This window comes from Eriocheir sinensis, unplaced genomic scaffold (assembly GCF_024679095.1).
Source record: "Eriocheir sinensis breed Jianghai 21 unplaced genomic scaffold, ASM2467909v1 Scaffold1304, whole genome shotgun sequence".
NCBI classification, from domain to species: domain Eukaryota; kingdom Metazoa; phylum Arthropoda; class Malacostraca; order Decapoda; family Varunidae; genus Eriocheir; species Eriocheir sinensis.
In genome coordinates, this window is record NW_026110634.1 from 38,526 (window position 1) to 54,035 (window position 15,510).

Consider the following 15,510-nt stretch of genomic DNA (forward strand, 5'->3'; position numbering starts at 1 on the left):
GTATCCTTGTAGACCCATTTCAACACCCCCAGACAAATAGTACTACATATTAAAGTATACACTAAGTTACCGGGCAGTGAAGTGATGAACTAGCAAACGGCCCTTACCACGCTCTTTAGCTGAATGATCCTTGCACTCTCCTCTTTTGTAGCCAAGCCAAGCATCACAACTTGGTATTCCTGAAGTTAAGAAATGGAAAAGGCAAACAAAAATTATTAAATGAGTATGTGGTGGCATGAGCCAATCTTTACCATCAAAACATTATAGACAAAGCCAGCACTACAGATGTACATGGCTCACTAAACCAATGAACACATCATTTTTAAGGCACATGAGCTACACATCAGGGTCACCCATTAGGGAAAGTATACATATAGCTCACCGTTGCGAAACAAATAAATAAACAGATGACACACGAAGTACATAGATAATATTTAGCTTACATAAATATACATATAGGAGACAGACATACTTTTAAAGCATTTGAATACAACAACCTAGAGATATTCATGAAACTGACACAATGTGTATAAATACAATGAAATGTGCGAGAGAAATAAATGTTCCAACCCTATGGAATATGTACAAAAAGATGCAGAGATAAATGTTACGCCTAAATCAAGTCGTAATCGTCACTTAACAAGCTGGAATGTGTTTGTTCCCATGATAAAAATGGAGACTAAGTCCTATTACATAACAAGTACATATATAACAATAAAATGTACCTTAAACCTGCTAAGGCACAGTGACCTGATAAACAGTCTGGCATGCAGCATCCACGTGATGCTGCATGCCCTTCATAGCAACGCAGCTTGGTAACAACATGATGAGGTACAATCACATTTTGTTTGAGGTCAACCACAACCATATAACCAGTGCTGTATGGTAGTAATGCAGGTACCTCAAGTTTTATGATGATTGTTTGATGAAAACTGAGATTCATTGTTTGTGAAATTATAATATAAAAAGGTGAGGATACTGCATTATACTGTTGTCCTGGATAGGCATCTGCTCTTCTATAGATGACTGAGTGGCTGGGCTGAGGGGAACAGTAAGATCAAGGGGAAACTAAACAGGAAAACTTGCCAGAAAACAATAGATCCCCCTAACACAACAGGAGTGAGAAAATGCTCCCTGCTGTCACTGTCACTGATGCTTGCTTTGCCCAGAACACCATTTGTATCACACTGTATATCACTGGAGACACTCCTGGCCAGCCCTGGACGAGGCTCACTCCCACTCCTGCTCTGGAAGCTTGAGTGCTGCGTACTGCATGTACAGACGTCTTCTGCAGAACTCATAAAACTCCATCTCCCTGGTGAAGTTTTTCCTCACTATATCCTTCACCTTCTCTGCAACCTGTGGCTTGTAAATGTTCCGGTTCACCTTGGAGAACTTCTGAACTTCATCTGAAAGTATTGAGAAAACACAATGACAACTAAATAAATACATAAGCTGTACTGGAATCAAAAAATATTTTATTAGTTTTCAACCCTATTTACCTCTAACTGCATACTATCAGAAAAAAAGGGGCACTGTCAAAAAGAGCAAACCTAATTCAATATAAAACTACAGAATGGACCTTTTTCCTCAATATTTTAACTGTCTGCCCCCCCAGTTGTATACTATCTGAAGAGGGCAGTACGTACATGTCTCTTTATGATATGGCAGCCAAAGAAACAAAATAAAAACACAGCAATGCACACTCACTCCAGTACACCTCTTTTGCCCCTTTGAAGAACTTTGGTACATAGTGTTCCAGGACAGTGAGGGTCATGTTGATGTTCTCCAGCACCCCCACCACGGCATAGTTCCTCTCCACATTCTCCTTGGCCTTCTGCAGTGCGTACTGGGTGTTGAAGCCCCTGCAAGCCACACATCAGGGTAATAAATGCTTGGTGTGGTGATCAGGGGCTTGTGGAATGCATTTTAAGCTTGTGAGATGAGGGTTCGATGGCAAGGTGTGGTGTCAGGAGTTTAAAAGTCTAATTAAGGGCTGGATCTTTTTTTTTTTCCAGTGAGGTATTGTATCTCTCTGTAGCACCATATAACTAAAGATCTTTACTTTTCTGCCCAATAGAAAAGCTAAACTAAATGATACTTATGTACAAATTATACAATCTCAGGTAGAGTTATATAATTGATTTTCTAACTGAACTGACTTGAATGGGTTTGTTATAAATCTGAAAAAAAACCACTGAATTCTATTAGTCAATGAATAATTATATCACAACCCTAGATGAACTTATCTATAGGATTATCACCCAGATTCTAAGTACACCCTCACTAGAGCTAGAATATATTAATGAATTCATCTTCCCTACCCTATGAAGCAAGGGGCTGGATCTTTGGCACACACACACACACACACACACACACAGTAAAAAATTGAGAAAAGGAAGATGGCTGAGAGACGAAGAAATATAGCTTCCCGCAAAGAAACATAGAGGTTTGGAACAGACTAAGTGAGGATGTAGTATCAGCGAAGAGTGTGCACAACTTTAAGGAAAAGCTGGACAAATAGCTACAGATATGGAGACGGGGCCACACGAGCATAAGCCCAGGCCCTGTAAAACTACGACTAGGTAAATACAACTAGGTAAATACACACACATGCAGGTCATTACGTACGTGCACTGTGGGTCTTGGCCACAGAAGAACTCAGTAAGCTGGGCGAAGTCTGGCCGTTCGCCCCCTTCATTGTACTGGCACTCCCGGTCCCCAGTCCGCACACACGTTTCATAGTCCTGTGTGAGGAGGTGGAGGCATGATGAGCAAGAGGCATAGATTCTTTTTTTTTTACAGTAGAGGAAACAGTTCAAGGGCAAAAAAAATAGGAAACTAATGAAAAAAAGCCCGCTATTCACTGCTCCTACAAAAGAGTCTAGAGGAGTGGCCGAAAGATAGGAGATATAGATGGAATGTAATAGGGAGTTGCTTACAGTCTGTCCTACATGTTAAGGGTAAATATAAGTGAGAAAGAAACTGAATGAATAACTGATGGGACAAAAGACAAGTATACAATAAGAAATTTGAAGAGGAGAAAAGAAGACCAAAGCAAAAAGTTAAAATGTCAAGGTTAAAGACAACTGATATAGTACTAAATAAGGTCAACCACAAATGCATACACTGTAATGATAAAGCAAGTAAAAAAAATCCCTCAAAAAATATATGTAAAAAAAATAAAAGCAGGTAGTGAAAAGACATCAATGGCCCTTTCTTTGGTTATTTAGTGTTTCTTCCTACATCAATTAAAAATAAAAAAATGGAAAGAAAGACATAAATAGCCCTTTCTTTAATGCTCCTTCCAACCTATTCTTTATTTCCACTATATTTTATCTTATACCTGCAACAATAAACTATCAATCAATCAATCTTCCATTTAACTCCCTCCCTCCTTTCTACCTTAACCTTCAATCAATCAATCTTCCTATTAACTCCCTCCCTTGATCCTCCCTACTTTAAACTATCATTCACCTCCCTTGATCCTCCCTACTTTAAACTATCATTCAATCAATCTTCCTTTTAACTCCCTCCCTCCTTCCTACCTTAAACTATCCTATCAATCAATCTTCCTTTTAACTCGCTCCCTCCTTCCTACCTTTCTGAGCCAGGCGGGGGAGGGCAGCGGCAGCTCGGGGAAGGCCTGCTTGCGCTCCACGAAGTACCAGGGCGCGCGCACGTAGTAATACCACGAGATGACACGCTCCACCGGGTCCCTCACCATGTTGACGTAGATGGGCTGGGTTAATTTGAACCTGAGGGAGAGAAAAGGAGGGTTTAAATAGTTAGTAAGAGTAAGGAAAAACAGGAGGGGAAAGACATGATGGAGTGAAGGAAAGAAGAAAGGTATTGAAGAAGAATTGTTGGCATAAGCAGGAAGAGTGAAGGAAAAGGTGGCCGGTGACTCACGTGGTAAAGTTGATGTAGCAGACGTGTTTGACGTAGACTGAAGGCGGCCTGAAAACGTCCACGAGTTGAACCAGCCGTTTCTGGGGACATGAGACCATTATGTTGTTACTGCTACTGTCAATACTCTTCCTCCTCCTCCTTCTACTACTACTACTACTACTACTACTACTACTACTACTACTACTGCTATTACTACTACTACTACTACTACTGCTATTACTACTACTACTACTACTACTGCTATTACTACTACTACTACTACTGCCACTATGAATAATTATAAAAAAAAGCCACTTACAAAAATATATAAATGCATAAAAAAGAAATTTACAGAGCTAGTAATAATTGATTGATATATGGTGTACGACCTATTTATATTGTTGTAGAAAGGAAACCAAATAATTGACCTCTGCCACAAAGTAATTGACCCCGTCATTCACCTGTTCTCTGGGCGTCAACTTGATATTCTCGACTTTCTGCGGGCGATCCTTGTGGAAGGTGAAGCCGTTCTTGTAGGAGAGGGTTCGTAGGAGCTCCATGGTGCTCTGACTCCCCACCTTGGGCACCCTGTTGAACATCAGCGTCATCTTGTTGTGGTGGACGGTGTTGTTGAGGCTCATGGGGTCAAGCTGAAGAGAGGGGGAAGGGGAAGATGTGTTATAAAGCATTTTTAAACATATCAGCACCTCGGTTAGCTTGTCTGAAATGGCTCCTGTAGGCTGTAAGTAGCTGGGGATTTTATGGACAGTTTTATGATCCTGGCCTAAACTAGCCTAACAAAACCCCGAACAGTTAAGGGGCTCTCACACATTCCCGGTCCCGGTCGCGACCGTCCCCGATGACTCCCGACCGGCGACCGGCTGTAAGATCGGGGATTGTCGGCGGCAGACCGCCGGTCGACCCTGAGGACCGTAGACGCAGCCGACCACCGCCGGTCAACTTTAAAATTTTCAAAGATATCGGCGATGCGCCCGGTCGACCGGCGGTGTGGAAAAATGTCGCCGGTCGACCGGCGGTCAGCCGCCGACACCCACGGCAGACCGGCGGCAGACCGCCGGTAGACCGGCGGTCGACCGCGAGTGAACACCTGTGTCTGACCTGGGGATTAGCGAGGGAGGAAGGAGGAAAACGAAGAGGAACAGGTAGGAGCGAGGGATGAAGAGAGAGAGGGAGATGCGATAAAGGAGGAAGAGGAATGGGTGAAAGAGAGAGAGAGAGAGAGAGAGAGAGAGAAATAAATATATACATATATATATATATATATATATATATATATATATATATGTATATAGATAGATATAGATATAGATAGATAGAGATAGATAGATAGATAGATAGATAGATAGATAGAGAGAGAGAGAGAGAGAGAGAGAGAGAGAGAGAGAGAGAGAGAGAGAGACAGAGACAGACAGACAGAAGGGAAAGGAATGGAAGGAACAGGAGTGCGAGGTGAGGAGAGAGGGAGTGAGGGAAGAGAGGAGGGATGGAGGAGAGTGAGGAAGGAAGGAGAGAGGTGGAAGAGATGAAAAAAGGAGGAAGAGGAATGGGTGAAAGGAGAGAGAGAGAGAGAGAGAGAGAGAGAGAGAGAGAGAGAGAGAGAGAGAGAGAGAGAGAGAGAGAGAGAGAGAGAGAGAGAGAGAGAGAGAGAGAGAGTGTTTTATGCACACGAATGAATTTAGGTATGAAGCTATTTACGAGGTAATTATAAATATATGAAAATGCAAAGAAAGTGTTTGCTCGTCGATGTGCAGCAGGTCTGCCGCCGGTAGACCGGCGGTCTGCCGCCGGTAGGCCGGCGGTCTACCGCCGACTGACCTGCTGCAGTCGCCGGTCGGTGAAATCGAAAATCGTATATGGTCGCCGGTCTACCGCCGGTAAACCGCCGGCTTACCGGCGGTAAGCCGCCGGTCCGGGGATTATTGCCTATTTTGTCGGCGGTCAGGCCCCGATCGGCTTATCGGGAGTCATCGGGGACGCTCGCGACCGGGACCGGGAATGTGTGAGAGCCCCTTTACCATACGTCAGTCCTCAGGGAAATCATATATGCTTCCCTTCTCATGAGACTATCAATATAACTAAGTGAGGTCTCTGTTGATTTATGCCACAAGTTGTTAGCTGTCGTGTGTTTGAAAATGCTCTAAACTTAACCCTAACAAAACCCTAAACGATTACAATAGGTCGCAGTATGTGTGTGTGGAGGGGGTGGAGTGGGTAGCCGCGCAGTGGAGGGTATAACGGAAGTGTGGTTACGCGGGAGACAGGATATCATAGTAAGAGCGTACAATTTATGGGTACGCCTCAGGGCAAAGTGGGTACTGATGCGTAGGAGAGGGAGCGAGAGGAGTATATAAACATACATGAAGAGTACTACAATGAGGGGGTTGCATGTGTGGATTCGTGTGTGAGTATGTGGGAGTTAGGGAAGAGAGGAGACAAGAGGAGGAGCAGGAGGTGGAAGGAGAGGAGAGGAGGAAAATGTGAGAGAAAAGAAAGAGTGGGTAGAGGAGGAGGAAGTGAAAGAAGTGGAGGAAGAAGCGAGAGGAGAAGAGGAAAGAGCAGGAGGTGAAAGGAGAGGAGAGGAGGAAAATGTGAGAGCAAAGAAAGAGTGGGTAGAGGAAGAAGTGGAGGAAGAAGCGAGAGAAGAGGAAAGAGTAGGAGGAAAGGAAAACGAAACGGGAGGGGAGAACAAAATGGAGAGTTGAGGATTGAAGGGCACTGATAAAGGGAAGGGCAACTGTATGGGGACTCAATCGGGGGTTATGGTAGAAGTGGGGATGAAGTAACGGATAAACTAGCATGTTCCCCGATGGTTAGTTTGAGCCCCTGGAGTCAGGTGGAGTCTTGTCCGGGCAGCAATATAGGCTTTAATCATTTAACTTCTTTGCTGCGAGGAATCTCTGGACTGATTTGTCAAGGCGTGTCAAGGCGTGGGAGACCGGAGAACTCGATACCTGAATAGACGCATGACCAACGTTGCCAGATTGTCGTACTCTGTCTCATATGTTTGCCGATTTCCGACCCAAAAACTGCCTCCTCGACCCCAATAACTGCCTTCACATATAGTTATCGTAAAAATAGTTAATTATTGGTGTTTTGGGGGCAATGGCTATGGCTCAGAAACCGGTAAATACGAGGCTCTGGGTACGATAATCTGGCAACAGTGCGCATGACTCATACTGACGCACAGCTGATATTGACTAAAAAGATAAGAGATTTCAATGCTGGATTAGGATATATGATAGAGATGAACAGTATTACTAATTATTGCCCTGTGGACCCCGCTCTATATAGTAAGTCCGATTCTAGGCACATACACGAGTAGAGATGAGTATTGGTACCCAGCGGACGGCGTAACATGAGCATCCCCCCGTCATGTGAGGTACAGTTAGAAGTGAGTAGGTTGGCGACGTGTGACATGACTATATATCTTGCCGGCTGTCACTACACCGTAAAACATGTGGAGGAGTTAACAGCAGCTTGAGGAGTGACCACAAAACGCATACTTATATTTTTTAGAGCGTTGACAGAGGGAAATGTAGATCTTGACACATGCAAAGAAACAGGTGGTGGTGAGGGAGTATTTTTAGGTGGAGAAGCAGAATACGTTGTGTGGTTTGATGTTTTTTATTTAATTGTTAATCAGATGTAGTATTTTTTTGTTGGGCCATTGGATATGAAGTGTGTGATTGTTTGTGGATTTGAGTAGGTAAAAGCAGGGCAGGGCGAGGGAAAGAAGAGAAGCAAGGAAAAATAATTGTTAGTTTGAGCATATGACAAAGCAGGAAGGAGTGAAGAAGTTGTATTGGTATTAGGGTGGTAAATAAAATATCAATCAATCCATCTCTCTCTCTCTCTCTCTCTCTCTCTCTCTCTCTCTGTGTGTGTGTGTGTGTGTGTGTCGCATGGTCGCGCGTGACTGCCATGACCGCTGGCCTTGGCCGTGTGGACGCGGTCAGGCAGCAGTCAGATGTGTAATCACCGCTGACGACAAACGGAGCGTGAGTGAATGAGCTGATTGCTTCTTCCGCACTCTTTTTTGTACTAATCATCCGTGAGACTGTTTTGATGTTTTTTTTTTTTTTTTTCAGTAACGGAAGTAGGTCAAGGGCTTGTTTGTTTTCGATCACGTTTCTTTTTTTTTATTTTTATTCGTATGTCTATTTTTGGTTTGATTTTTTTTACGGAGATTTTCATAGCTGCAGCACGGTACCCCCTTAATAGTCCTTCTTAAATTCCTTCAGCTTATACATACAAACGAAGGTGTAAACTAAACAAACACACTCACGGAGACACAAACAAGTAAGAAAGCAAGGAAGTAAGCAAGTAAAGTAAGTAAAATAAACCACAAGAAAACACACTTGAGAAATCATAAAGGGTGCCCTACATACAAAAAATAAAACAGTAGGTCACTCACTTGTCTGAACTTTTCAAGGTCATACTGCTTGTACCGGCTGGAGGATCTGTGTCCCCCGTCCTTCCCTCTCTCCCGGATGCTGTGTCCCTCTGAGACTCCGCTGGTGTACGCCTCGGAGTGCCCTGCGGGGAGGTGGATGACACGAGTTCTTGTAGATTTTCGAGGCGTTATATAAAGTAGTAGTATATCAGTCGAGGGGTACTGTGACGTAGATGAGCACCGAGGCTACGCGCTGCTTTAGTGTATGCCTCAACTTTACCCTCAGTAGTGGTTGAAGAAGGGGTCAAAACAGTAGTAGTGATAGTGGTAGTAGTGCTGTTGGTGGTAGTAGTGGTGGTGGTGGTAGTAGTAGTAGTAGTAATAGTAGTAGTAGTAGTAGTAGTAATAATAACAATGCCTATATGAAGCTTAAAAACTATACCTATTCTCTTCCTGCCATTTTCTGTTTATATTAGCAAATTTTCCTTTTTTACGAGCCATTTCTTCTGCCCTTGGTCTCTCTCCCTTAGCATAAAAAAATCACTGAATAACAACAATAATAATAAACAAAAATAATGATAGAATAAAAACGGAAGGAGTTACGGTTTATCAGTGAGTATTTAATAAGCTACGTATTAGTGACAACAATCAACCAATCAACTCAAACGAAACTAAACCAAGCAATCAACCAATCAACTCATAAACAAAACTAACTAACCAATCAACCAATCACGTCACTGTAAACAAAGCAATGGATTCGGATAGTCACCTTGTGGGAAGCCTGACGAGGGAGCGTCCAGCTGGTTGGTGTAGACGGCCAGCTGACTTTGCAGGTTGCTGGTGTGGAGGAAGAGCATACAGGTGGACGTGAGGCTCACCACCGCCAGCAGCTCGCTCACCCTGCAAGACAACACGTACACCTGTCACCACCTGCTGCTCCGGACACACTCACGCCAACACCTGTGCTCATTAGGCCAGGTAGGGAAAGGTAGGGGTAGGTACGTTTCTCTTTGGTAGTGAAGGAAATACGTGCATGTGTGTTATTTATATTCTTATTTTTCGTCTTCTTTTTGTCACCTGTTCATTAGGTAGGGAAAGGTAGGGGTGGGCACATTTCTCTTGCCATCTGAGTGAAATACGTGAATAAGAGTTTTGGTTGTTTTATTTTGCGTTTGATTTCACTCTTTAGAATAATCAGACAGACGCACGTTACGTATAAAGATGTGTAGTTCATTCAGTGTAGGTTTAATATCTTGCATAATTACCATCATTAATAGTATTCGAATGACTTTTAGGATAGGTAAGGTACGTAAGGTAAAGTTAGGGACAAATGATATAGCTGAACGTGGCCGTGGTAGCTACAAGATAGATAGTATTAAAAACTAATTACCATTTCAAAGTGAACGACGTTGTTAAAGAAATATATTCGCACTACCATAAGTAAAAAGGGGGAAAAATAGCAGACGAGGAAGTAATACATAAAATTTAATAAGGTGTTCCGTCCGCCCTCTCGAGACGGAACACAACAATGGCTATTCTCTTTAATCTTCCCGGGGAGTGACATTTCATCCGACCATCTGGTGCTGTAATTATCTCGCCGACACTCCCTTAATAACAGTGATGATGCGGGAGGGAAGGGACGGAAGTGTTAATCAGACGGGCGGCACGTGTGAAGAGTTCCTTGGGCCACTGGTAGGGACAAAACGTTTTAATAAAGGGAGTGGTGTATGCAGATGAAGGGATGACTATGCTAAGTTACGCCCCCACCAACCTCTAATAATAATGAATGATAGAATAAATGCATAAAAAAAGGGTATGATACATGGATATATATATATATAAGTAAATTGTAATGTATTTTATGGTAATGTATGCAGAAGATAAATATTCAATTCCTGGATATGTATTGAAAGTGTATGAGGGCCGCGAAACTGTCTAAAAATAATAAAGAAATAAACAAATAAATAATGACAGCAACAACAAAGCGAAGAAGAATAAAAGAAGTAGAAGAAGAGGAAGAAGAAATAGAAGTAGAAGAAGAGGAAGAAATAAAAGAAGAAATAGAAGAAAAATAAAATAAAAGGAAACATATCATCACACGAAGCGATAGTAATTTAAACCTTGCTAACAAACCTAACAAACCGGGCAGCCAACACTTAACTAGGCGCCATGGTCAGTCAGTCAGTCGGGGGTCCAATTAACCTTTCCTAAACCCTCTGTCCTTTCTGCCGCCCCTGCCACCGCCCTCGCCAAGGTCGTGTCCCCCGGTGATGGCTAGCGAAACAAACCATGAAGCCCTATATGACATTACGTAGGGAGGTATTCTCAGAAGTTTCCGCCTCACATCAACAATTTTCAAAGGCCCAAAAAGATATCAATCGGGTTCTAATGAGTGTATTTTTTAGGGTCATGGTATAAGAGAAGGGTCAGTCTACCATCGGGGTCATGAAACTACCCATGGAGATACCCGGACATCTTACGAAAGCCTTGCCAAATGTGTGTACTTGAGGGTCGATATTTAACCCGGTAACTGCGGGGATCATGTTTCTTAAAGGCCCCTCTAAGCGAGAATAATGAGAAAAAATCATCACTCACGCAAACCATTTCATAATGTATGTCAACGCATTTGTGATCAGTTTATGCATCGTCTATTTTGGGGGGTTTATATCATGGAAAAAATTTGGCCCGTCGCTGGTACACGGTAAAGCCACAAATTTGGCCCGTCGCTGGTACACGGTAAAGCCACAAATTTGGCCCGTCGCTGGTACACGGTAAAGCCACAAATTTGGCCCGTCGCTGGTACACGGTTAAGAGTAAGTCCATGTTCTTAAACTATCTTGCTCCCATTACGATTATTTTCCAAGGCCACAGAGGATATTAACCGGTTTCCGTGGGGTGATTTTCCAGTCCAGGGTGCAAGAGTCGTGTGGAACTCTCACTAGGATCAGAAAACAGTCGATCCATGAAAAGCTCAGCAACTACAACGAGAGGCTTTTCAAACGGGCGAACTGAGGCGCTGACGGTATGAATACGATATCTCGCAAAGAGATAAACATTTCTCGTAATGTTGCTGCCTTTCTCTCAAAAGTTGTTCAGCTTCTCATACAGCTTATCTTTTGGGTCCCACAAGTATCTATGCTGACTTACTTCTTCTAGTAATGCCACCTCGCCCTCCCGGCTCCAAATCTTGTTGTCTGTATGCCATTAATTTTCTTGTTTTATTGGCGCCGACGTGTTGTACTCAGCCGCCAGTCGGCAATACAAGACAAACACGCTCAGCTGCAGAGAACTTGCCGCGAGTTCTCCCAGACCCAGACCCAGACCAAAAATGCTGCCGCGCCTGTATTGCCAGCCGCGAATTGCCAGGTGTAAAGTCATGCTTTAGACTCTGGCCGTGATCACATCAGAGAATACGACGGAAGCGCGTGACTTCATGATGCATGGCGCGTGGTGGAGGACACCTTGGAACACAAGTGGAGCAAAACGAACTTTGAAGTCCCCCTGCTACCCCTGCCCCTACCGGATGTTGAGTGCTCATGCTGGTGTATTGTACGCACTTTCTAGCACTAACTGGTTTCTTGGTTTGCCTGTGGTCTGAGGTGTTTTGTTTTCCCCCAAGTTTCCCCTAAAGATAGTTCCCTGAGAGTTGGTTTTCTCTTTTTCCCGCTATATTGCTGTGCTTTCCCTACTATACAGATAACTTTCCCCTCTCTCTCTCTCTCTCTCTCTCTCTCTCTCTCTCTCTCTCTACTGCTATTGCGTCAACTGTCTTATTTATTCCCATATCATAGCTTTCTACTTTTCTTTTGTTCTCGTTCTCATTATGCTCTCTCTCTCTCTCTCTCTCTCTCTCTCTCTCTCTCTCTCTCTCCTCCTACTGCTATTACTTCAATTGTCTTATTTATTCCCATATCATAGCTTTCTACTTCTATTTTGTTCTCTCTCTCTCTCTCTCTCTCTCTCTCTCTCTCTCTCTCTCTCTCTCTCTCTCTCTCTCTCTCAGTAGTAGCACGTCCCCTGTTACACTTCGCTGGGTGACGCTCCGTAACTTTAAACTGTCTCCTCCTCTTCCTCCTCCTTCCTTCTCCCCCTCCAGTCACAGTCACAGAGTCTTGGTCGATCGCCGGTTCAGTTAATACCAGTTACTTTTCCACTCACGCGCGACCCCGAGGTGACTGCAACGTAACCTCCTGCTGGGTCATAAAAAGGAAAAAGAAAACACAGGTACAGGTCTTCCCTAACGACTATTTTTAGAAGTTCTTACAGCGTCAAAAAATTGTGGAACAGCTAAAGTGAGTGACGCTGCGAAATGATGAATGAAATTACTAAGTTCACGAATGACAAAAAATGGATTCTTCTCCACAACAATACTACTTTTTTGTGTTCATGGTATTTGTGACAGGGAATTTTTGTTATAAGCTGGAATTTAGTATGGAAAAGCAGGTTCTAACATTACTAAAAGCAAACTTAGATAAATTACGAAATAACGATGTACAAGGATGACCTACACACACACACACACACACACACACACACACACACACATAGAGAAAGCTCAAAGTAAACAAAATAATTATAGGTGGGAGTAAAAACAACCCGACAAATAGCGTAATTATACATAATGGCTCAATCAGGCAATTATCGTAGAATGCTGATACATATTTGTCGCACCGGAAGACACTGGCCCTAGGAAGACGTATTGGATTCCATTAAGAACGTGTCTCATGCAATTATCTCAAAGGGCGGCGTGAAATAGTGGACTGCGGGCCGATGTATGCAGAGTAAAGAAAGCAATGTAGGTCAGTCAGCTGGTGGTTAGTAGTAGCTGTAGTAGTGGTAGTAGTAGTAGTAGTAGTAGTAGTAGTAGTAGTAGTAGTAGGGGGAGGAGGGGTAGTGGTGGTGGTATAATAAGTAGGAGGACAAGAAGAACAAAAACAAGAGGAAGAAGAAGAAAGAGGAGAAGGAGATGAACTACAAGAACAACAAAACTACAACAATAAGCAATAAAAGTAGAGGTAGTAATAGTAGTAATGGTTCTAATGATGGCAGATGACGAAGACGAAGAGGAGGAAGTAAGTAGTAGTAGTAGTAGTAGTAGTAGTAGTAGTAGTAGTAGTAGTACGAACAGTAGTTGTAGTAGTAGTAGTAGTTGTTGTAGTAGTACTGTAGTAGCCGCTTCATCAACACCATGGCGGAGACAGAAGGGTGATGGTCGAAACTCAATTAAGAAGAGAACGGACCAGCAGCAGCAGCAGCATCAGTATTAGGCCTGGCCGCACGACTGAACGGTCTGTGTACGTGGGAACGAGTGTGGGTACTGACAACACTCCAACGGGACACAGTGACACACACACACACACACACACACACACACAAAAGGATGTCGAGGAGGAAGAGGAGGCTGCCGATGAGGAAGAGGAAGTACAAGCCAATGGATGAGAAAGGCAAAGAGAAACGTTTATTTGAGTTTTAGGGGGGAAAGAAACTATTGATTGGGGCGAGTATATAGACAGAAAGCAGAGAGGAAGGAGGAAAAGGAGGAAGACATAGAGAAGTTACATTTGATTAAGAGATACCAATGGATGAGAAAGACTAAGATAAAGGTATACTTGAGTTTTAAGAGACGAAAAAGATAAACTAGATATTGGGAGCGAGTGGAAAGACAGAAAACAGGGAGGAAGGAGGAAAAGGAGAAAGACATAAAGTTACATTTGATTAAGAGATACCAATGGATGAGAAAGACTAAGATAAAGGTATACTTGAGTTTTAGAGACGAAAAAGATAAACCAGATATTGGGGGCGAGCGGAAAAACAGAAAACAGGGAGGAAGGAGGAAAAGGAGAAAGACACAGAGAAGTTACATTTGATTAAGAGATACCAATGGATGAGAAAGACCAAGATAAAGGTATACTTGAGTTTTAAGAGACGAAAAAGATAAACTAGATATTGGGGGCGAGTGGAAAGACAGAAAACAGGAAGGACGAGAAAGAGAAAGGCATTATGAGAAAGTTACATTTGAGTCTAAACAACAAGATAAGGGAGGATTATAATAATGGAAGAATAGAAGGAAGGAGACAAGATGGCAAGGAAAACAAAGACAAAGAAGGGAGTACGTGAGAAATGTGGCGATGACCGTCTGGGTGGGAGACTGTACAGTATGGGTGTGTGGGAGAGAGAAAACCGAAAGGAGGAGGATGACGAAGGAGATGAAGAAGAGGAAGATCAAGAAGGAGTGAAAGCTTGTGGAATGATAAAGTACAGAGAAGATATATGAGAAGTAAGAGAGAGAAAAGTATACGTGAGCGATAACGATGAAAAAAATAGAGGTTTGTGAGATAATGAGACCCAAAAGCAAGAGATGGAGAGTCAAATGGCATTACGTATTCTGAAATATTTTGGGACTCACACCCACATCCACATTTGATATAAGACTTTCGTAGAGGTTGAGGGTATGCCCATGGGTAGTTTAATGAGCCTAGAGTGAGAGCTTGACAAGGCTTCTGCACCATTAATGTGAAAAGCACTCATGAGAACCCGACGATAATCCTCTTTGTGGCCTTCGAAGAGTTGCCGTGAGAGCCGAAAGCGTGTGAGCAGACCAAAGTATTATTAGATTTTGAGTAGACGAGCTTGCAGACCTATAACGCCTACGACCATGAGCTTAAAGACCAAACGCCATCCATGAACCAGACAGCAAAAAAGCGAGTCGGTGAAAATGAGGTTAATAATTATGTTCTATGGCTACATGTAAATCTTCTTGGGTAATGAGGGAACGCTGACACCCTCATTACGAAGCTGCCGTGTGGTTAGCGTGAACTAGTGGCCTTCCAGTCTCGGTAGAGCAGTGGGAAACGAGGAAAAGGAAATGGAGGTGGAGGAAGGGGATGGGGGAGAGGAAGAGAGGAGTTTGTGGGAGGAGAGAAACAGGACACACAACACACCATTACCAAGCACTTCCTTCTCTTTGGGTCACACACACACACACACACACACACACACGAGAGAGAGAGAGAGAGAGAGAGAGAGAGAGAGAGAGAGAGAGAGAGAGGTCGTCTGTACACATTCTTTCCTTCCATACGCGCTGCTTAGTCATTCTCACTCTTTCTCCTCCTCCTCTTCCTCTTCTTCCCCTCCTTCTCCTGCAGCTGTCGAACGTTACCCACTCCTCCCTTCTACTGGACGAGAATAACACCGGCACCACCACC

At 43.4% G+C, this 15,510-nt stretch overlaps 1 protein-coding gene across 1 annotated transcript; it reads right to left on the bottom strand.

Moving 5' to 3' along the window:
- Positions 1 to 220: 220 nt before the first annotated feature.
- LOC126989807 (heparan sulfate 2-O-sulfotransferase pipe-like) lies at positions 221 to 9,202 on the bottom strand. Its single transcript, XM_050848417.1, has 8 exons — positions 9,075 to 9,202; positions 8,327 to 8,448; positions 4,353 to 4,541; positions 3,913 to 3,992; positions 3,602 to 3,758; positions 2,632 to 2,747; positions 1,711 to 1,865; positions 221 to 1,409 (listed from the first exon to the last, which is right to left on the bottom strand). The coding sequence occupies exons 1-8, from the start codon at positions 9,160 to 9,162 to the stop codon at positions 1,231 to 1,233; spliced, it is 1,086 nt and encodes a 361-aa protein (XP_050704374.1). The 5' UTR covers positions 9,163 to 9,202; the 3' UTR covers positions 221 to 1,230.
- Between the last annotated feature and the right edge of the window lie 6,308 nt (positions 9,203 to 15,510).